The sequence below is a fragment of the Drosophila willistoni genome (assembly GCF_018902025.1).
Source record: "Drosophila willistoni isolate 14030-0811.24 chromosome 2L unlocalized genomic scaffold, UCI_dwil_1.1 Seg72.1, whole genome shotgun sequence".
Classification (NCBI taxonomy): Eukaryota; Metazoa; Arthropoda; class Insecta; order Diptera; family Drosophilidae; genus Drosophila; species Drosophila willistoni.
This window is the reverse complement of record NW_025814049.1, coordinates 1,568,507-1,591,313: the sequence shown is the minus strand read 5'-3', so window position 1 is coordinate 1,591,313 and position 22,807 is coordinate 1,568,507. Positions and strand designations below refer to the sequence as shown.

At 36.1% G+C, this 22,807-nt stretch overlaps 1 protein-coding gene across 15 annotated transcripts in view; it reads right to left on the bottom strand.

The window, feature by feature from the left end:
• The window catches only part of LOC6646047 (sorbin and SH3 domain-containing protein 1), a 36,655-nt gene extending 17,591 nt beyond the window's left edge, over positions 1 to 19,064 (bottom strand). For 6 of the 15 annotated variants that reach the window (XM_023177936.2, XM_023177940.2, XM_023177942.2 and 3 more), the window contains exons 1-2: positions 6,931 to 13,175; positions 4,638 to 4,838 (exon numbers count right to left, since the gene is read on the bottom strand). In XM_023177936.2, coding sequence (XP_023033704.1) covers positions 4,638 to 4,838; positions 6,931 to 12,895 — 6,166 coding nt within the window. In that variant the 5' untranslated portion in view covers positions 12,896 to 13,175. Of the gene's footprint in view, positions 1 to 3,451; positions 3,530 to 3,700; positions 3,716 to 4,637; positions 4,839 to 5,788; positions 6,203 to 6,930; positions 13,185 to 18,974 lie in introns of those variants that run through there. The other 9 variants (XM_023177944.2, XM_023177945.2, XM_047010316.1 and 6 more) reach the window with 7 other exon arrangements.
• Between the last annotated feature and the right edge of the window lie 3,743 nt (positions 19,065 to 22,807).

The window sequence follows — 22,807 nt, the reverse complement described above, 5'->3', positions numbered from 1 at the left end:
GTGTTTCACCATCACAAAAACAAAAACAAAAAAAAACAAGGAGTGTCCCAATTGGTTGAAAATTTAATATAGTTGCTGTTTTTGTTGTTGTTATTGATTTGCAAACTAGAAAGAATCTTAGATGCGGTATGAGTAGAACCTGCCCTAAGAGTGAGCATTTCAAATAGCGGAACGAACCACAAAGAATGTCTCCCCCTGCCCTCAGCACCCCAGCCATTCACCAATCTCAATGAATGGCCTTGCTCGCACACACACGGAAAGAGAGTGGGGGAAAGATAGTGGGTGTTGGTGTAGATTAGAAATGGAAACAACCTTACCTGAACCTGGACCTGGACCTGGGTGCGTGCAACCATTTGTCATTGATATTGCTTTTGGTTAGGAGGAGGGAATGGTGAAGGGGGAAGGCACTTTTTTTTTTTTGAGTGGCAGGAGGGTTTGGATCGGCCGTGGCTAGGGTGTGGCATCATTGTGGGCATTGTTTGCCAGCAAATTAAGAGGCATTCATCGAAGTGATTTATATGGAATGCTTCACTCCATTCACAGACTGAAAACTAAAGAATTTATGAAGTGGAGAAGAGATGCAAAAAAAAAAAGAAACAAGAGAGCTAAAATTTAATTACAGACACTACCAAATCGATGACTATTTGGGGTAGGGGAACTAAATCAACTCTTTGTTTAGAAGATTCGAAAGAGTAAGTCACTAGATTTTGTTTTAAATTCAATCATTTATATTGATAATGATTTTCCCTAAAATTTCCAAATTATTTATAGATCTCCAGGGCTAAATTCACCCAAGCCCAAACAGTAAAAGAAATGTGGGGCTTTTATATATTTCGAATTGTAACCAAGAGCGTGTGTGGAATTAGAGTAAATCTGATACAAATCTAGAAATAAGGATTTGGTTAAGCAAATTTGATACAACTTAGCAGAATTTTACCCATGAATATCTGTTAAGAACTGTGTAGAGTGATAATATCATAAGAACGATATTTTTAGCCTAAACTATTTTGACAAATAGGAGAAGCTATATGTTCCATATACATTTGGAGACAAATCCCTAAAATTAAATGTCAAGAACAGTTTTTGACTTAATAAATAGATTGTGGGTATAAAATTCAACATTTTAGTTGGAAAATCGGTCTTGGATAACAAAACCCTAGCAGTTTAAGAGGTTTAATAGCGAAGAAGGAACTTTCTATTATTATCCTCCCTAGGTATGCATTACGTATAACGAGGTTGCTTATATTTAGGGTTTACTGTATTAGCTTTATAAACCAAGTTTTAATTCGACTTTATGGGCAAAATTCGGCTTCTTGGTCCAATGTGCACTAATTATAATCAAGAATTTAAAGATAAGAGTATTAAAAGCCACTTCTTAAACTATTGGAACGTTTAACAATTAAAAAATTTAAGAATTGAGGGATTGTAAGTCCCCAATTCCAGTACTCAACGATTGAACAACATTGTCTAGTCGAAATTGAAATGATATATACTAGACTTCGACTATCTTATGTATACATACATATGTATACATATACATATATATACAAATATGGAGAATTAATATATTATCATAACAGTTTAGTTCTCACTTGTTTTTCCTTCGAAACATTATGTATCTTTACAATAACCAAAATATAAAAAAAAATGTCCCGTTTCCTGATGTTTCTGTGGTTCCCTTTAATTGAATTTTGCTGAGTGTATATTTTATCTATTAATATTTCACAATTAGTAGACAGGGCCTATCCTTTATCTTCAATTAACTATTCACAATACAACATTATATTATTAAGAGTATGGTACATGATTTGAAATAGACTATTTCAGTTTGTTCAAACTTCAAATGAAGCCCTTTGAAAAAAGGTTGTTCTCTAGACTAATTTAACTAAAAATCTTTAATGCCTTTCTGAAAATTTATCGCCCCGATTGCATCCATTGTTAATCTATACCTTTATAAAGAAGTTCCTCACAAAAAATTCCAAAACCTCAATGATTTATGATCCAAATTTGACGTAGAATAAACCGATTTAAATAATTCTAATAAAGTTAGGCGATTATAATACAATTTAATATGCCAATTAATCTCTTAGCATCTTGCATATATAGGTATAGATATATATACATATGTAGCTAATTCCTGCTGGATACGTCATACGTGAAAATAAACTGAAATCCCCAAGATATGGTTGACAGTAAATATAATCCCAGAAATTCAATTTTAAATCAGTTTTCATTCAAATATTACCTACGATTTTTGTTTTTTTTTCTTCAAGTTCAACTGAACGAAATATTGTTGTTGTTCTTGTTTTTGTTTTTTTATAGGATGAACAACGATAAATTATGTCCAGTCAGTAAAAAGTCACCACATTTATATCTTTTGTAGTTGTTGTTGTTGTTGCTGTTGTTTTTGGCGGTTCACAGCACCAGCGAGAGAAAACATACGAGGCGGCAGTTTTAAAAATAAAACAACATACAAATTAATGCTTTAAATAAATATAAAAGCAGCGCCTACATAGACAACATCTCTCTATCGGGCCCAAAAAGAAAATCAAAAAAAGATTATATCATATAAGACAGCAACTAAAGTTTACCTATAGCGATATATAGGAGCATATATAGTATATAGGTCTATATAGTTTCTAAAGCCCGCCACCAATCAAAAAAATGTGTGATGCAAATTAACATTAAGAGAATATCGGCGCCATTAATTTGATGGATTAGATTTAGCCTGATGAGTAAGTAAAGGCGACGACGCCGAAATCAACCTGACCGTCAAAAGTATTTGTTAATGCTCTGACATGGTCAAAGTGCTCCCCTTTCATTCCTTCCGTTCTTCCTCTCTATAAAATGGAACAACTTTCCATCTGCTTGCAACATCTGCTTTGAGTTTATTGTTCAATTTTATTGGACACTGTAAAAGGCTTTTGGGTTTTTTTCTTGTTTTTTCTTTTTTGGCGGGGGCGTCTTCGTAGTAGCCTCCTAAAGTAAAAGCACATTGCAAATATTGTAATAAATATTGCTCACCATAGAAAATTTTTGTATTTTACGTCATTTGATAAATTTAGCCAGGCAGAAAATTTCCAGCTATTTGTTGTTTGCTTAAATCATGTGGAAATTTTGTTATTTGCCTCAATTAGCATTAACTAATACGAAATATTTTAAATAAACAAAAGTGGAAAAACTCGCGTCCAGCGAGAACTTTATAGACCAAACACATTTTTTGGTTTTTACTCAAATGAAATAGGTGCAAAAAGCTGATTGAATTCAGAAATATATATAAAAATAAAATTATAAACTTTTGTAAATGTAATTTATAATTGCTCAAAGAATTCGTCAAGCTGTCATATCAAAGACTTTTTCCTTTTTGAAAACGTCATGTTTGCCATTTATGAATGTCACCAACAAGAATATTTTTTTTTGGGGGAGGAAAAACAAGATCACAAATTTTTACCTGAACCCGTTGGAGCTCGTGCTTTAAATTTTGGTGCAAACATTGTTGTTGTGCTTGTTGTTGTTGTTGGTGTAGTTTCTGAAATAATTATAAACAATAGAACTTCACGAAATCTTTTGGCACTTTGCTACTTTGCCGCTTCACTTTTACATAGGAAACAAGTGTAAGAGGCTCACACAGACACACACACACACACACTTTTCTTGTCTGGTCTAAAAGAGAACAAACCAAATCAAATGCTCGACTAACCCTGCCCCATTTTTTTGTCAGCTCGTTTAGATAGAAACAAAAAAAATGGAAATCTATAGCGAACTGAGAACTGAACTCTTAATACTTTTTCAAAAATTTGTTTTTGATATTTTTTTCTATATGCTATTTCTTTTTTCGTTTTTCATGCGCCTTGACGTTGCTCACACGACTTAAACACGACGACGACTACGAGTAAGAAATTTTCTCATTCAACTTGCTGAAAAAGTTTTCTTTTGGGCCAAAAGAAAAAAAATACAACAAAAATGAAAGAAAAAAAATTATTTTAAACGAAACGAAAATCTCAATTTGTGTGCGAGTAGACAAACAACAAATTTGTTGAATGTTCTAGTTCAACAAAAAAAAAAAAAATTATACATATTCTTCCATTTTTTTTTTTTGTTTTTTTTTGGTTTTCTCACTATAAACAAAAAATCTTATGCTTTAAGGTAAACAGAGACAGGAAAAAAGAGACAAAGGGAGAGAGAGAGAGAGTGGGAGAGTGTGAGAGTAAAATCTCTGTTCAAGTGGTCTATAAATTAAAGATAAAAGATAAATTGACCAAAAAATAGATATTTCATTCCCTATACCACAAGTTTTTCGTTGTTGTTGCTTGCTATACATGGCGTATACTTAATTTCGTGAGCCCACCAAAAACGTATAGCATACTTCTTGGCGGCCCTGCGAAAAAAAAAGAAATGCTACAAATCTACACATAACCAATTAAAAATAGAAAATGTTATAAAATTTTGAATAAACAGACAATCAGAGGGGGAAACAATATTTAAGCAGCTGCACTCGTTTAAATTAATAGATATTCGGTTTTTTTTTCTTGAGGTTGTTAGGGTAGATAACAATTAGAGGACAACACACAGAGACAGGAGGCAGGAGGCAATGGGTGAATGGTGGGGACGGATGGGGGATCTTGCAAAAGACACACCATTGGCATAGAGAAAACCCTTGGCCAGTTGCAGTTCATTGTCAATTTCCTTAAGCAGATCGCTTTCGGACCAGCTGCGTCGCTTTTGTTGCTGCTGCTGATGATGATGATGATGATTAGACTGCTGGTTGAGCAGAAATCTCGTCTGCTTTTGTGGGCGTGGTCGCATTTTCACATTCATCGTTGTGGCAGGCAGATGCGCTAAATTACAGCATTTTCATTTTTTTAGTTTTTAGTTCTCTTTCTACAGTTTAATTTTTGTTTTGCTCATGCATTTTTGCTCTCCGCTCAATTGTCTCTCTGTGCTTTTTGTTTATTTTCTGCGATTTTGTCATCATCAGAGAACTTGTCTGTTCTCTGCACTTTGTTCTACCCCGAAAACCCGCTCTAACCCTTCGCCCTGTTGCCACATGCAATTGCTTGGAATTAATTAAAATTTCCGCTTAATCGCCTTGTGCCTTTTATTTTTTTTTCTTTTTGCAATCCGCTCCCAAGTCTTATGGGAGGAGAGAACACGGTATGGTCATGAGATAAGCCGACGGACCAACATGGACTCAATTGCCTTAAGTAGAACAAATTCGCCGTATAAGAAAAATAAAACCACAAGGGGATAAGAGGCCACTTAAGAGGTCTTTTTGCTATATGAAAAGCCGATTTTCTAGACATTTGAGCGTAGAGAGTAGTAGTGAGTGAAATATATATATGTTTAACATTAAAGCAAAAAGCAAATGTCTCAAACACTAGACAACAAAATTGGTTTAGTATTCTTACAAGCATGTCGCTCTAGTCGACTGGGGTCGCATTTTTATGTTGTCTAGTGTAAATCATAGGCATTAATCTTAAAGCTTACTAATTAGACAAACATTTATTACAATTTGTTAATGAAACGTTTTCATAATGAGATATTTATAAGTATAAGGAGAGCGAGATAGACATAGTTAGACAATTTGATCAGTTCTTTTGGGTTAGTATTTTCGTTCTGAAAAAAAAAACTAGAAAATATGAATGTATATGTACATGCAGTAAAAACAAACAATTTCATTTTGGGTTCTTTTTTTTTTCTTGGTTAATCAAATTTTCAATTTTTATTAAACATTAAACAACATTATTTTTTTTAAATATATAAATATATATTTTTTTGTTTTTTTGGATGTCAAACAATTTCACATAGACAAAGATTGATTCAAAGATTTAATCCAAAATATAGAAATTATAGTATAAATATATATAAGTTCCATGCTGCATTAAGTGAAATAGACTACAAGGAAAATTTTTGTTTTAAAGCATTTTTCTGTTTTGTTTTATTTTTGTTTCTGATCTGGTTCCGCATTAGCAAAGGTTTTGATTGGGTTCAAAATTGCGCCAATATTTATCAAACTCTTCAAAGATTTTCGAACGAAATGGGGAACTAAAGAAGTGGTCATTAAAGCTGCTGGAAATGGGTGAATCTCCGTTAATAGTATGCCTTGTGGACGTCGATTCTGAAGTGCTTGTTGTTCTTGTTCTGGTACTTTTCGAGTTGGTGTTGGAGTTGGAGTTGTCTGGTGGGCAATCTGTTTCTGTTTCTGTAGGCGCACACAATGGACACAATATATAGATATAAAGAGAGATGGAAATATACAAAAAAGAGAACAGGAGACAACAGACAACATCTAGTATATACAGAGGGAAAGAAGGAGTTGAATGTGCATGAAAAGATGTGACCATATACCATAAAAGTGAAAGGAAAGAGAGAAAGGATTTCAAGTTTTTTGACTAGACACGAAATTTGGTTTAAAGAATGTGTGCGAATGTGTTTAAGATAGTGACATAGTTTAATAACCATTTACCCATGAGTGTGTAGAGGACAGAAGAAAGGGGGAATGAAGTAGGATGTGTAGTGGGATTAAATTTCAACAAAAGTTCGTGTTTTTTTGTGGGTCTCTTTAACTGAACTTATTCCAGGCTGTCAGCAGGGACAAACCCACTAGAAGGGCAGTACCCAAAATACTGCCAGCCGCAGAGGAATTCTCATTGGCCTCAGTTGGGGGAACTTCTTGTGTAGCTAAGGATGTTGATGAAGTTGATAAACCTTTGTTAGGGGAACCACAACCATTTAGAGTATCAGTATCAGGCGATTTGGATGAGGAATAGGATGGGGTAGAGGAGTAGTAGCAGGAACTAGTTGCAGAAGCAGAGGCATCATCAATTAATGATACATTTTGACTTATCAATTTCGCTGTATTCGAGCGAGTACGATAACGCTTAAGTGTAGGAGCTCTCGGCTCATTGAACTCCTCTTCATGGAACTCACCCTGGACTGAAGGCGGCAGACGCGACACCTTGTACGTCTTGATAATGCTGCTTTTCTTGGTGGCACTCGAATGCGAATTATCCGTGAAATCCTCACGTTTTTCCTGCTGTTCATGATGCTCCATCTGACCGCCATCGGGCAATTGTTCTTGGGTTGAGAACTTGGCAAACTCCCTCAAATGTCTGGGTAGCTGACGTAGATTTGCCTCTGTTTGGCCTTCGAGTATGTGAACAGATGTTTCGGGTTCTGATTCAGGACCACTTTGACCCGCCTTGCCCTGCGGCTGAGACTCTGCCCCACTCTCCCAATCGCTATCCGCTGGCATTGCTAGTTTATGGCGCCGTTCCTTGACACGATTTAGGAACTCATCGCTAATATTTGCTTGCTCTGTGGTCAAGTGTTCGGGTTCATCTTCGATTTTTGATATCTTGATGATTTTTTGATGTCTTCTTTCATCCCGCTCGGCCACTTTGTTCATCCATTCCTCAGCCATTTGTTGACGGAAAACCTCATCCTCACTCAATGTGGGTAACTTTGGTGTTGGACGATAGCTTTCCCTACGCTGCGAGGGATTTATAACAGGAGCTCTTTGCATTTCCTCCATCAGACGACGACGTTCATGCTGCAAACGTTCCACCTCCAGTTTGAGTTCTTCCTCCTTGGAGAGAATATATTTCAGCTGCTGTTCATGGAGTTCTCGGGGCAAACTGGAGCGTCGTTGTTGGCGATCATAGGCAGGTGGTGGAGGCGGTGGTGCTACTTGTGGTGGGGCTGGACTAGTGCCTCTTCTCGAGGTGGTGCTTATATAAGTAGGATTGGGATTACGCTCAATCAGGGAATAACAACTAGCATATTGTGGACGTTGTTGCTGCTGCTGAGGAGCTTCACTCAGCATGGGAGCATGGGTCCTACGACCTCCATAGGCATTGAAGCTATCATAGCTAGTAAAGGAACTCAAATCATTGGAGCTGGCCGATAAAAGACGTGGAGCCCTAATGCCACCATGATTGGGTCTCTGTCTCTGATAGCAAATCTCCACTTCTCGGGCAAATGGACGAGCTATGTTCTCCGAATAACCCAAGTCACTGGCATAACGTGACCAATCATCTTCCTCTTTGTAGACGCCCGCCGAAGTATGTGGTCGTCTGGGCACCTCATTTAGATTACACAATGACTCGGAGCGACGAGAACGATTATTCGCTTCCATTTCAATGGGTATTTGATAGGTCTTCGGCTCCACCGATGACATACGCTCCATACGTGATTTAGCCGAACGTTCTATCTCCTTTTCCAGCTCCTGCATGTGGGCATGTCTTTGTTGTTTCAGCTGATTCAACTGCTGTTGACTTTGGCAACTCGTTTGTCGTGTCAAACCACTGAGATCGTAGAGTGATGCAGATTTTTGTCGATGCTCACGCGTCGATTGCAATTCCTGATTCAATTGCTGTGAGAGACGATCGAAGTCCTTGAACACATTGTCTGTATCCAAGCCAGGGCCACTCTGTCCCTGTCCAATGGCATCAACCGCAGCCTTGGCACGTTGCCGAAATTCCTCATAGGTGGAAGCAGCATTTTTGCTCTCATCTTTAGTTTGGCTATTTTTAATGAAGACGTCATCCTTAATGAAAGTGTTTGCCTGAGTGTTACCATTTAATTTCGTCTCTGACATCATGGGTGGCGGTGGTATTGGTGGCGGTCTCACCTCATCATCTGCTTTACTCAGATCCTTGTCACCCTCGACTTGTTTCTCGTGACTGGAATTGGTTATATCATAGATCACCTGACCATTCTCTGTACGTTTTTTCGATTCATATGATTTGGTTTCTATATTGGAGTAACGTTTACTTTGATTTTGATTTAGTTTTAGTTCTGGAAAGTTTTTACTCTCACTCTCGATATTTGAGAAACGTTTACGTTGCTCGGCAAATATGTCACCCTGTTGCTGGAGACTAGGAAACATGCGTGCCAATTCACTCTCCATTGAAGAGGGAAATTTGTTAGATATACCATTGTGGCCATCATTTGTGGTGGCCGTTGTGCTGCTTGTAGTTGTGCTTGACATTTGACTGGTGGTGCTGTGACTCGACTGTTGCTGTTCGACTGTTTGCTTTTTGGGTTTATTTTCAATTGATGATGATGTTGCTGCCGCCGTTGCTGCCGTTGCTGTTGCCTTGGCTGCCGTTTCGGCACTCTTTTTCGGCACTGGCGGCGGTGTGGGCGTCAAACTCTTGCGCAATTCTCGCATCTTGGCTGCCATATTGAGCATTTGTTGTTGCTGTTCCATTTGCTTCTCATTGTCGATGACTCTCACTTGTTCTTTGCTTAGCTCATTATAGCCACGACGTTCCATAAACTTTTGATGATCATCGAGCAGCTGATCGGCTTTAGGTTGTTGCTGTTGTTCAACCAATTCCCTTTGTGTGGGTGACAGGCATACTAACAATTTGGGATCAGCTTCGGTGGGTAGGCCAAGCCAAGCAGAGGAAGTTGTTGTAGTTGTATATTTCTCATTCTCTTTTGTTGACAATTGCAATTCCCGAATGTGGGGCAAATCTGGCATGGGATATGGCATTTTATTGGCAATTTGATCCTTTGATATATTTTGTGCCACATTGGCTAATTCTTCCAAGACTTGTTCCCCATAGGGCATAGATGCCAATGTTTCCGTGCATAGAAGACGTAATTTCTTTATAGAATCCGATTCAGGACCATTATCTGCAACTAGATTAATTGTTTCCTGTGTTGGTTGTTGTTTCTCTTGTTGTTGTGGTTGTTGTTGTTGTTGTTGGATGGGTAGTGGTGGTATGGGCGGGTATTGTAGCTGCTGAATGGTTGGAGGTGTCGGTGGTGGAGGTGGTGAAGCCATATTAATAGCCGTGCATTGACTATGCTGTGTACTATCAGAACAATGTGATTCATTTGATTCTTGACGATTAAACACATAACCGGAAATTAGTGATGGAAGCTGTGCTACATTTTGGTTAGTCACAACAACATTATGCGGGGTCTGCGGGGATATTGGATGGGCTAACGGTGGCGGTGGCCGGGGTGGTGGTGAGGGTGAACGTTGTGGTGTAATACCAGTTTTTTCGTTATCGATTATTTCCTCTTCGCGTCGCGTCATTTCGATTAATTCGCGCACTTTATCCATATTCCGTACGAAATGCTCGCGCGTGGCCGCCAGCGATGAAGCAGCCTGCAAACTGACGGAATTTTCTTTTGCTACATTCGCCACCGTCTCCTCTTTGCCGTTGTTGTTATTGTTGGTGGTGGTGGTGGGCGTAGGCGTCGTTCTCAAGAGAGAGCCATCTGCTTGGGACTCAGTCGTTTGTTGCTGCTGCTGCTGCTGCTGCGGGTTAACAGGTGTGCTCTCACGACTCTCATTGGCATCGCCGCCACCGTCCTCGGTTTCCACTTCTGTTTCTGTTTCAGTTTCCGTTGCCGGTTCTGTTGTTGTTGTGCTACTCATTTCATCAGCATCGGTAGAAGCATGATTTTGGCTACCCTCCATTAATTTGGTAGCATCTGTATCCAAATCGACAAGTGTACGCTCGGCCAAAGCAGCTGCCTGTTCGAGTTCGAGTTCCAACTCCAAATCGGACATGCTACTCGATGCCGATGAGCTTAAATAGACCAATTCAGCATCCTCTGATTGGGGCGATAGAGTGCTCTCAAGACGGGTGCAACTTTCCAAATCATCTGTGCATTGTTCCAGCAAACGAGTCTCTAGCATTAGGGCTACCGGTTCTTCTCTACGCTTATGACGACGACTGAAATCCAATTGAGATTTCGGAAACATTTCATTGGCCTTGGCAATACGTTGAGCAGATGATGAGGAACTATTTTGATTGCTCTTGGCATGCAATTGTTCGGCTGTTGCTGCTGCAGCTGCTGCTGTCGAACCATCGCCATTCTCCTCCAATATGCTGTCCAAATAGCGCGGACTCAACAACTGCGGCAAAAAGTGCGTCTCCAGGGCATTACGCTTCTGGGCGCGCTTCTGACGCAATTGCTCTTGCTGCTCGGCGCGACTAATGGACGACATATCTGGCGAAGAAGTTGTCTTTGGCAATTGAGTGGGAGTTGTGGCCTCTGTTTCGGATTCAACTTCACTAACCAAAGGCGATTGCAGTGGTGGATAGTTGAATTCTCCCGAACTGGCATCGCTATTGAATTCTAATTCTTGAATTTGTATGCCACTCGAGGAGGATTTCAAAAATTGAGCTGGTATCAAGTCTTTGGTGGTTTTTGGCGAAGGAGATTCCACTAGATATCGCGGTGGTGGTGATAGAGTGCCCCCCGTATTGTTAATAGGTGCTGTCGCCTGAGCGGTGCCAATTGTGGTGCTGCTAATCTCCTCAATTGTGGGCTTACCTCTCCTCTCACGTTCCTCGGCATCAGTTTCAATGTGAATCTTATGTATGATCACCTTATGACTACGTTGCAATGGTGGCGATTCCTGCTGTTGCTCTTGGTGAATCTTATGATGCACTACCTTCTCCCGTTGCTGCTGAGGTACATGTTGCTGCTGCTCATATTGCTGCTGAACCGTTTGCTTTTGGGTTTCTTTTAGATTTTCAGTTTGTTGCAGTTGTTCTTCATCTTTTGACTCTTTTAAGTCAACTACTGTTTGCTTCTGATCAGAACTTTGTGGTGATTGCTGCGTTCCTTGTTGTTCTATGTGAATTGTATGAAGTACTATTTTATGCTGTTCCTTTGTCTTTTGCTCCTGTTGCTGTGGGACATGTTGCTTCTGTTCATATTGCTTTTGATTTTCGTCAATATTCTCAGTTTGTTGCAGTTTTTCTACTTTTTTCGTCTCTTGTGTTGGTTCTTCCCTTGCATAAAATTCAGATTGTTGCTGGACAGAAGTTGGAGGTGGTTGCTGCGGTTCTTCTTGCTCTAGTTGTATCTTATGTAGTACTACTTTATGCGGTTCCTCTGTCTGTTGCAGTGGAATATGTTGCTGATGCTTATGTTCTTCATCTTTTTCAGTTTGTTGCAGTTTTTCAACTTTGTTAGTCTCTTCTGAGTAAACCTTAGAACTTTGAGGTTCTTCTTGCTCCAGTTGTATTTTATGTAGTACTATTTTATGCTGTTGCTTTTGTTGCACATGTTGCTCTTGGGTTTCTTTAACGATTTCAGTTTTCTGCAGTTTTTCTGGTGCAATAGTCTCTGATTGCTGAGGGAAACTTTGCTGTTGCTGAGGGGTTTCCTCTTCTTTGACTAATTGCTGTTTAATCTCAGGTTGCTGTAATGTCTTAATTAACAAATCCACCTCTTCTTGTTCTCGACTATATTGTTGTTGTTGCTCAACTTTAAGTTGCTCTTCCTGTGCTGCAACTTTTTGTTTCTCATCCTCTTCTTGTTGCTGTTGAGTATCATTTCGTGCAAAGTCAGTTTCATCTTCCCTTACTATGCGATGAACTATGACCCTGACTTGTCGTGGACTGCCTGGTGGTTTATCGTTTGTTGTTGATGATTGTTCCACGTGCTTTTCCTCCAGTTTTTCCTGTGACTTTTCACGTTTTTCCTTCTGATGCTTGGAATTTTTCGCACCCATTTTGTTGTTGTTGTTGTCGTCGTCGTCGCTGCTGTTGTTGTTGTTGATGACTTGTTGTTGTTGTTGTGCACTCACCACATCCGCCTCAACTGTCACTCTCGTTGCCTCTTCGTGGCTGGGGGTCTTCTTCGTTAGAGCCTGCTGAGCATCAGAAGTATTGCTGCTGCTGCTCGACCCATTTGAATTGCTGCCAGAATTTTCATTTTCATCTAATGTAGGTAATAATGCTGGCGTCGTTTCCTCTTGTTGCTCCCTTTCTTCCTTTGGCTGCTCTAGTTGCTCCTCGGGTTCCTGTTCCTGATCCTGCTCCTGCTGTGGCTCTTGTTTCGTTTGCTGTTGATTTTGATTTCGATTGCGTTTATTGCGATTTCGGTTCCGATTACGATTACGATTATTGGGCATTGTCTAAGGTCACTAATAATGCAGATTTATGTATTTCTATTTGTTTGTGTGTGTTTGTGTGTCTGTGTTTTTTCTTTTGTGTGTGAACGATTACGCATACGACCCGTTTGCCAGTTTAGAACTAAATTATTGTTATATTTCGTGTTTTTTCTTTTCTTTTCTTTTGTTTCTGCTCTTTTTTTCTCTCTGTTTCGATTGTCGTCTTTCGTTCTTATAATGCTTTTTGCTTTACGGTGTGTCACTCGTCGCCAGCAACACAACTAAAACTGAACTGAATTGCCGGCAGCAACCAGCCAGCCAGCCAACCAACCGACGACGACGACCGGCAAAATAATAAAAAACAAAAATACAAAAACAAAAACTCAGCGCCAGCGTCAACGTTTGCTCTTTACGGACACCCCCGACCCGCCTCGCACCGTCTCACCAACCGCCCATCGCCGCCCGCCTCCCCTCCCCCCAGAATCCACAACAAAAAATGTATAAAAATATTGACACGCGTCTTGCCCGTTGCTCGCGCTTTGCGTTGCAGCACACCAAAATAAGAATCAAAATAACAACAACAACAATCAAATAAAAACTCGCGTTCGAAATAAAATTTTTTGGTTTTTGAAAATGTTTGGCCAAATTATTTTGCGTTTCAACTTTTTGCCCACAACTTTCGCTCTCGTCAAAAAGACATTTTCATTTAGAATTTCCTTATATTTTCTCGTTTTTCGGTTTTTCATTCAATTTGATCTCATTGAGGCAATATATTTATTTATTTGAACGGTTTTCCGTTTACTCGACTTTCGGCTAGCGGCTTGACTCGGGCAACTGACGGACAAGGAATGGGCCAGGGCAGCTGGGAGCAGCAGCAGCAACCCAAATGAGTTACACAGGCAACATCATCAGTAGCAACACCAACACCAACAAATCGGGGAATTCATAATAATGTTGCTGTTGCTGCTGTTGGTGTTGCTGGCGTGCCCGATCCACAATTTTAAAAATACACAAAAAATTGAGAGTACGAGGGAGGAGAGAAAGAGAAATTCAAGGAGATGACAGAGAGAAGGGAGTGGCTAAAAGAGAGAGTGGGGAAAAGGGGGGAACACCCTGTCATTATGTGTGAGTAGAATGCAAAACTAAACAAACCAAAAGGGTGTGCTTCGGGTATTTCGCCTTCGCCTCTAGGTCAATGCAATTTTCAAAAAACAACATCAAAAAACAATATAATATTGAAAATGAATATGTCTGCGAAAAATAAATCTGATTTCTTGGCTAGTATTCCTATTTTTTTTTTTCGTATATTTTTGAAACATTCATAAATTGAAACCGAAACAAAAACAGATTTGTTTTTTGAAATAAACATAATATACACTTGGAAAAATTGAAGAATTCGGTGAATCTATTTTGAGTTATATTAGAACTTATTTAGAGATGCTATGATTAGGGCTGACTAATGCCAGTGTGAAGGCTGTACATTTGGGTACTTTTTCGAAAGTTTTTTCATATTGTATCACACTTTAAGGTGTAGTTAAACCAAATTTTTTGGACATTATTCTCATATTAAGAAAATTTTAAAAAATGTAGGAAATATTAAGGTAAAATTTAACTAAATTATCGGATTTTTTTTATACCTAAATACTGCTAGAAATTTTAAACAAATGTATCATAGATTAGGCTGCATTTCAACTATCAAATATTGCTTTCTTCTCTTTCAAAGATCCTTAATTACAACGTGGAATAAAGTCGAAAGAATGAATGACTTTTTTCCTTTAACTAGAAACATTTTTTTAAGGAATGGAATAGATTCAGTGAAAATCTTTGAGGTTTTATTTGAAAATTTGTAAAATTAAACATAATGGCGCACGTTTTGAGCAATAAGGAAGTAAAACGAAAACAAATGGGAAATTGTATATCTCTTAACATCTTTTTGAGAGTCACATATTTAATGATGTTTTTAAAATGTTTTCAATAATTTGTCGAACATGTCAAGGTTCTCAAGAACTGAAATGGTTTGGAAATTTGTATACCATATCTTTGAATATAAAAACTAACGATTAAAGACAAATCATAAATGTTCGCCCTATTCAAAATATTAAAGTCTTTGGCAGTTTTTGGTCTTTGGTACTGTTTTCTATGAAAGATAAGTCATTAAAAGGCATCAAAAGTAAAGCTAACGAATAGCGCAAATATTAAGTTTAAGCTATCGAAAAAGGTAATAAAATAAACCTTTAACATGATCAAAACCCACAATATAAGGTCCATATATCAACTTTAAAGTCCAAAAGATTGTCATATAAGTATTAGATTTTCTTTAAACATTTTCTGTAATAATTTTAAATAATTGACAGTTTTTTGAAGCTCAAATCATTTCTTCAAGTGTCTAGAAAATATATGATTTCTTAATTTTCCTATTATATTTTTTCTTAATGCGCCATTATAAATTACTGAATCAAATTTCTTTTAAATTTTCAGAATTCTTTTTTTCCAATAAAATAGGAAAAACATTTTGGGGGAGTGAAATATATTTTGGGATTTCATATTTGACTCTCTCTCTGATTTTCATGTCAGTTCAGTAATCACTCAGAGAGCTTAGAACTTCTCTGTTTATATATTGGATATCAGTCATCAAACTAATCAGTCTATATCCAATTTCAAATATGCCCAAAAAGAAATATAGAAAACGCACCTCACTTTGCAGGGCATTTGGGGAAAGAGCAAACGGTTTACGGAAATAGTCTTAAAGTGTACGAGATTTTGAGTTTTTTGTCTATACAAACGTGCATGGGATGAGGCGAACGGGGGCAGTGGACGGGGCGGGGGAGAGGTATAACTTATGGCATTTTCAAGATATTTTTCGTGCGTAATTTCTTTTGATTTTGGTTTTACTTTTTTTTGTTTTGTGTTTTTTTGTTTGTCTCTATATGTGTGTGTGTGTGTGTGTGTACTCTTGAATACATTTTACGAGTTGAAATTGAAGCAGCATATATAGCAGATTTACATATACATGTACACTTATGTGTATGTGTGTGTATACTGGGCCATGCGGTTAGTAGTATTTGGCCTTTTATATTTTTAAAAAAGATACTTAATGGATTTCAATTTTCATTTTCTAACTCAGAGAGAGAGAGAAAAAGTGAGAGTGAAGTTTGTGTCAGGTGCCAGACGATTGCGTCTCAAGACTCTGCAACACGTGATGCATAATGAGGTAAATATATATGTCAATGTATGCATGTGTGTGTAGATGCAACAGATTATGCAACAGCCACAACGCCAACAACGCCAACAACGCCAACAACGCCAACAACAACACATTGGAAAAAACCGCATCTATCGTTAGATTTAACATTTGCTACCTAATTAAAAACCTATTAAAACGGCAATTTCCTTTGCCCATACAGACAAACATAGAACTCTCGACACAATTGGCTTGATTTCCGTTTACTTTTCCCGCCACAACACTTGCCCACCACCATCACCCCTTCTCCCCACCCTTTCCCCATTTTCTTGCCATCAGGGGCCTCTTTCCCAGTATAGGTTTTATGCCACCTTTTGTGGTTTTTCTCTACAGTTGAATGGTTAACAAACAAAGACAGAATGCCAGAAAGAGACAGCAAGTAAGAGGGAGGAACTGAGAATATGTTTAACTATTTGAATTTTGTTTTTGTTGCTTTTGTTTTCTTTTTTTTTAAGTGCTTTTAAATTTGCTTAGGCAGTTTATTAATAGATCGTCAATCATACCTAACCACATATTGATATCACGACTCTAAATTCTCATATTCATGCTCAAATTTTGATAATGGATTTTTGCAATTGAGATAAAGAATGCATATTCAAGTCATTGAAATTTCTTGTTAAAAATAACGAAAATGTGTTAGAAGAATAGATTGAAAAATATGAAATCTGTTTCGTTGAAATTATTAGAAATATTTCTATAATAATTATATAATGTGAATATATTTCAAACGAAAAGTTGGAACTTCAATATTCTTGTCAAAAAAAAAATATTTGTTGTTTAAAATGTTAATTTTGAACTTTTACGTATTAAGTGTCTAAAAATTACTATGTAGAATGACTACTACTTGATAACTACTTAATATAGTAACTACTTTTTATAGGTATTACCTAATTTTGGAAACAACTAACTTGATAAATGCATTTTTATAGCAATTTTACGTATTTTAATGTAACTTAGTAATTTTATTTTTGCTACAACATTTTGTAAAAATTTTCACTTTATTTTAGAATATTTTAATTTACAAAAAGTCTGGAGAAATTTTTGATTTAAAAAGTCTTAGGTTGGTTGTCTTTTTCTTAGGAAATTACGAATGTTTCAAAAGGACTTTTGGAACTAATCTAACTAATCTCTTGAGACAAAATTAATTTCCTCTTTAGAGAACGAATTATAAGAAATATTATATCAATTGTTGCTTTTGTTAAGTTTAGTTTTGTTTAAGCAGGACTTGTCTGATTGCTTAATTTGATTCGTTTTAATTTGTCGTTTACGCAGCAAACAATTTTCAAAAACTAAAAAAATTTGTTGATATTGTTATAGGACTCTTTCTGTCTAATTTCATTAAATAAATTGTGGAAATTTCCTTACTACAATTGTCCTTACTGCAAATGTTTAAATTTTTCCCGTGTTAGGGCATCTTAAACGTCGTTTACTTGATGTTTCAAATACTCAGATTTTATTTCGCTTAGGAACCGGATAAATATTATCCCTGTTAAGTGAATAAAATTTCATTTCATCACAAATTTTCTTCTGCTAGGGCATAGAAAACGTCGATAACGATAAAACAATTTTATCCCCTACTTTAATTATACTTTCATGTCTTTTAGTTACTTCCTAGTATTTCAGAAACTAAATAAATGTAATCTCTTTTATTTAAAGTTAGTTTTAATTTCAACCAAAAATTGTACATAGTCTTTCCTTAAGTTAGGGCATTTAATTGTCGTTTTATTTAGCCGAACATTTTCCGTTCTTTAACTAGATTCATTTTTTTTTTGGTTTTGTTGTATACTTTGTCTGTTTTGGTTTGCTTATTTTGTTGTACCGCTTGTTGTTGTTGTTGTAGCTAATTAGCATAGATTTTTGAATGTTTTGTTGGCATATCGTTTGTTGTTGTTGTTGTTATTGTTGTTGTTGTTGCCTCTTTAGTCATGTTTACGTATACGTAATTTATTTTGGAAAAACATTCTCTTGGTCTCTCTTGGTAGAGCCAATATTTATGCTTGTCTCTCTACCTCTCACTCTCTTTCTTTCTCTCTATATTTGTATTTACACTCTGTCTTACACACACACACACACTAAGACAACAACAAATATAATGTTTAGTAAATTAATTTATGAAGCGCGCGAGCCTCAATTTGCCACCCACCGACAGCAGCAAACGCAGTAGTAATCGAAGGGGAATCGTTTTTATTTCTATTCTGCTGACGTCACGTTCACATTAACAAAATCAGCCTATATACCTACAGTTAATTTGCAATATTCAAACGCAGTCGGCGCGATCTTTAAAGTGCCGCTGACATGGGCCGACTGACAAACCAAAAAAAGACAGAAAAAAAAAGGGAAAAAGGGGGCCGCAGTTGCAGTTGCCTGCCAAATACAAAGACAACTCACTGTGTCTCTCTCTATATGGCACAGTGGGGCCAATCTCTCTTGATTTGTTTTTTATCATATCTAACTACATGTGTCGGTCTTGCTCCCATTCTTCCGTTTGTCCATTCTGGCTCTTGTCTTATCTTTTTTTGCCAGGCCTAAAAATCGAATAATGATCTCATATAATTTGGTTGTTTTTACTGTATGTATTTTCATTTTCTATTTGGCATTCATATTCGAATTTGCCCTTTAGCATCCAAGTGTTGTAAGTTTAGCGCGTAATTGCAAAAGTTTGCCACCCTCGCGAAAATAAACAAACAAATTAACTTTGGTTATTTTTTTTCGTTTTTTGGGGGTCGGACAACAAAATTGCGTCAGATTCGAACACAAACAAAAAACACAAACACAAACACACACACAACACAAACAAAACTCTTGGCGAGTGTGTGTATGTGTGTGTGAGGGGAATGGTTAAGGGGAAAGTACACAAACATTTTTGTAAAAGAACAGAGGAAAAAAGATATATATTTTTATTTAAACCGGCCACAAAACCCGATCGATCGATTAACAACTGATCAAACTACAATCTTGTTTCTGTAGTCCAGTGTAATGTAGCGAAAGCGGACGCGGATCGGACACAACGTCAAAGTCGAAGTTCTAATGCCAAACTGAAGCTTTAGCGGAAGCTTTTCTGTGGTTTGCTCATATGTCACCCACCTGGCAGTGGCACCAACAACAACAACCACAACAAGAACAATAACCAAGCAAATCAAATGATAAGTTGTTGTATTTTTGTATATATACTCTTCGATTTGAAAGGGGTCACTACTTCTACACAATAAAGTTGTTTGTTTTGATGAGGTTGAATTTGACTTCAAATAGAATCTTTTGCTAACTATATTCCTTGAAGTGAGTCATATTTTATTTGGGGTTTCTTAAGGTAACTCAAAGTTAATATACCAAAATTTAATTCATTGAGGAATAGCTGAAATATACATATTTCCAAACAATAGAAGAAAACCTTTTACACGCTCATTATGAACTTAAATAAAAATCTCAAATGTACTTCATAGTTTTGTAAATACTTTACTTGCTTCTTTTAGTAAAGAATACATTTCCATTTCAAATAAGATTGTGATTCAAGAAATTATCATAACATGATAACTTCAAGTATAAAAGAATTCAAAAGTATTCATTTACACATATAATATATGTAAATATATGTAAAGTTTAAAAATATAGCACAAACAATTTCAAAAGTTTCAGAAACATTTTTAAAAAGTCTAACCTTTGCATTTGAGCAGGAGCGAAGACAATCTTTAAAAAGAAAATTACGTCAAATACAGCACAAAAATGTATTTTAGGCTTCGCCAATCATTTTTCGCTTCATTTAGTTGCAATTCCCAACTAGTTTTGACGTTAAAGACATGGTATAACCATTGGAATTCTTTTGAAGCTTGACCTCGAATCCGAATAAACGTAAGGATTGATTTATATTTTCTTAAACTTTAATAAACATTTGCAAAAAGTTTGACAAACATTTCCTTAAACCAATTTGTGAATTTTAAAAATTGATGACAAATATTATTCAAAAACGCTTTTGACAAAACATTTTTTTTTTGTTTATAAAGCTTTTTTGAGTATGTTTTTGATGCATACATATTTAGTTTTAGAAGAAGTAACAACTTTAAGAATTTGAAATAACCTAGAAAAAAGTTTTTTGGGTTCGGAATAAAATTTTCAAAAAGTTTCAGATACATTTTTAAAAACGTTCAGAGAACATTTATGGAGAGTTTTTGAAATATGACCAAAAGTTAACTTCAGAAATATGATTAAATAGTTTTAGAAAAAGTTTCAATTATATTTTTTATATATGAAGGGTTTCTTTTCGTAGAATGTATAAAAAAAAAAATAAGGAACTAAAAGGTCTCCCCCAAAAGTTATGCATTATAGAAATACTAAGTATAAAAGAGTATAAAATGTTTGTCATAATTAAAGTTAGTTTTTCTTTTACCGTGTTTTTTGTTTAATATGTGTGTATGTTTTTTTTTTTTTGCCAAAGTCGTTAACTGTTTGTAATTGTTCTGGTCTCACATTCTCTCTTGCTCTGTCTTTTTAGCCTGCTATTCTCCATCTCTTACTTCCTTTATCTGTGAGTCTCTCTCTCTCTCTCTATCTCTCTCTCAAATCGATTTCAAAGCTTTATCTTTTGATTTTTGCTGAGCACTTGGTATAAGCAAATAGAAAACTTCTGGCATTTAGCCAACTTTTGGGAAACTGGAAACGGAGGCAACTTCCAACCTGGACACACACACACCCACACACACAATACACACACACTCACACACAATTAACATTAGTGGGACCTTTGGTTAAACGTCAATTAAGTGCGGCAATCTTTGATTTCAAATGAAATCATAAGCTTAAATATAGTATACAAAAACGAAACTGAAATCGAAGACCCCTGATAAAAATGTTAACTTATCGGAAACAACAGCGATAAAGTTGCAAAATTTGCAACTACAATATATAAATTCTCATATCAATGTGTATTTTGTTATAATTCATTTCTCTAAATTTAAACTATAAACAAATAGAATAGAACTTGGGTTGCCGCCCATAAACAAAAAAAGAAAAAAAATAAATGTTGCTAATTGCAATGACATTGAAATAGAAATTTTTGGCTAATATTATTAACAAAAGATCAGCTGTCGTTCGAGCCGAAAACCACCAAAAACAACAACCACATCGTGAATAACAAGTTTATAGCCAAACAATATATATATAGAAACAAAATGAACAAAAGAAGTCATCATAATGGAATAATAGCCAGTTCTAAAAGTCAACTTTTATTTGGTTATATATGAGATTCGGTTATGGTGACAAATGTGGGCGCTGTAGAAACAAATTTAACACTTTTAGAATTAGGTATTCAAAATTAAAGAAATGTTAAGTTGTAAATTTGTTTAGCCCTAAAGTTCAATACCCTAGCAAATTGTATTAACTTTAACTGAGGGTATATTAGTCATCATCATCATAAAATATTTTGTTGAAAGTCGGAGTTTTCACTATGTTATAATTTAGTCTTAAAGACTTTTTAGAGCTTTGTTAAAGAACACAAAAGATGCAATGGATTTGCTATATTGTCAGGGCTAAAACGAGTTGAGAATCATAGCTAAATGAAACAAAAAAATGATTAGTAAACCTTACAATATCGAAGTTTCTCTATGTATATTGTGCATAGCCATAAGATATTTTGAACAATTTTTCACTCAAACTACTTTAAAAAAAAGACTCTGTTATATTTAAACTGAGATATTTCTCAATAAAGTGCGTCATTTATTTTTCGATCAATGTTTTCCATGGCAGCTATATGTTATAGTAGACCGATCAGGTTAATGTTCAAACTGTTTCTCAATTGGGCAATAAGAAGTTAAAGTTCATGTTTTTTTTAGTAGTTTTCAAATTGAGGGCTTAAAGTTTATACGCCCAGACACGTTCATGGTTATATCGACTAGGCTTTTTATGATGATCAAGAATAATATATATAGTTTATAGGGACATCAGAATGAATTCCCTATAAGGGTATACAAAATCATGAATAATGCGAAGGAAACGTATTTAAAAATTTGTTAAAAATTACAGCAATCCAATGTTATTCTTTTTATAAAGAAAATATATACTTTTGATGAAGGCCTAATGCAATTATCTCCACGCTAGTTTGCGATATAGATAGATAGATAGGTAGAGAGATAGATAAATAGAAATAAAGATAGATAAATGGATAGATAGATAGAAAAAGAAAGCTTTTCTTTAAGACTATATTGACTATTCATGTCGCGATAGGCTTTATTTTTGACGAGGTCAATTTCTAAATTGATAATTAGCTATGAGTTTTTACAATTATTTAAAATCCAGTTTTTTAGATAAGTGTAATGTATATTGCACTTTCATTTATAATGTAGAATAATTACCAAAGCAAATTCATCCATGTATATAATCTTAACCAACTAAATCGATAAGCCATTTAAATGAAGTTCCCTAATCGCATTGCATGATAGCGTCCATAATCAATTTTCGTATTCAAATCGATATGTTTTTTGGGCTCAATTACAAAAGGCAATTGAAACGCAGAAAGCGATACGATTAATCAATGTGGCAAGTGTCATTAAAGTGACACTCGAAAAACAAATTGGTGTAACGTTATGCCAACAACAACAGCAACAGAAACAGAAATAACATTAACATCTGGCACCCTTCCCCCACGGGGCAGAGAAAACAAAAAAACCGCAACAATGTCAATATGAGACATGAATCATTAACAA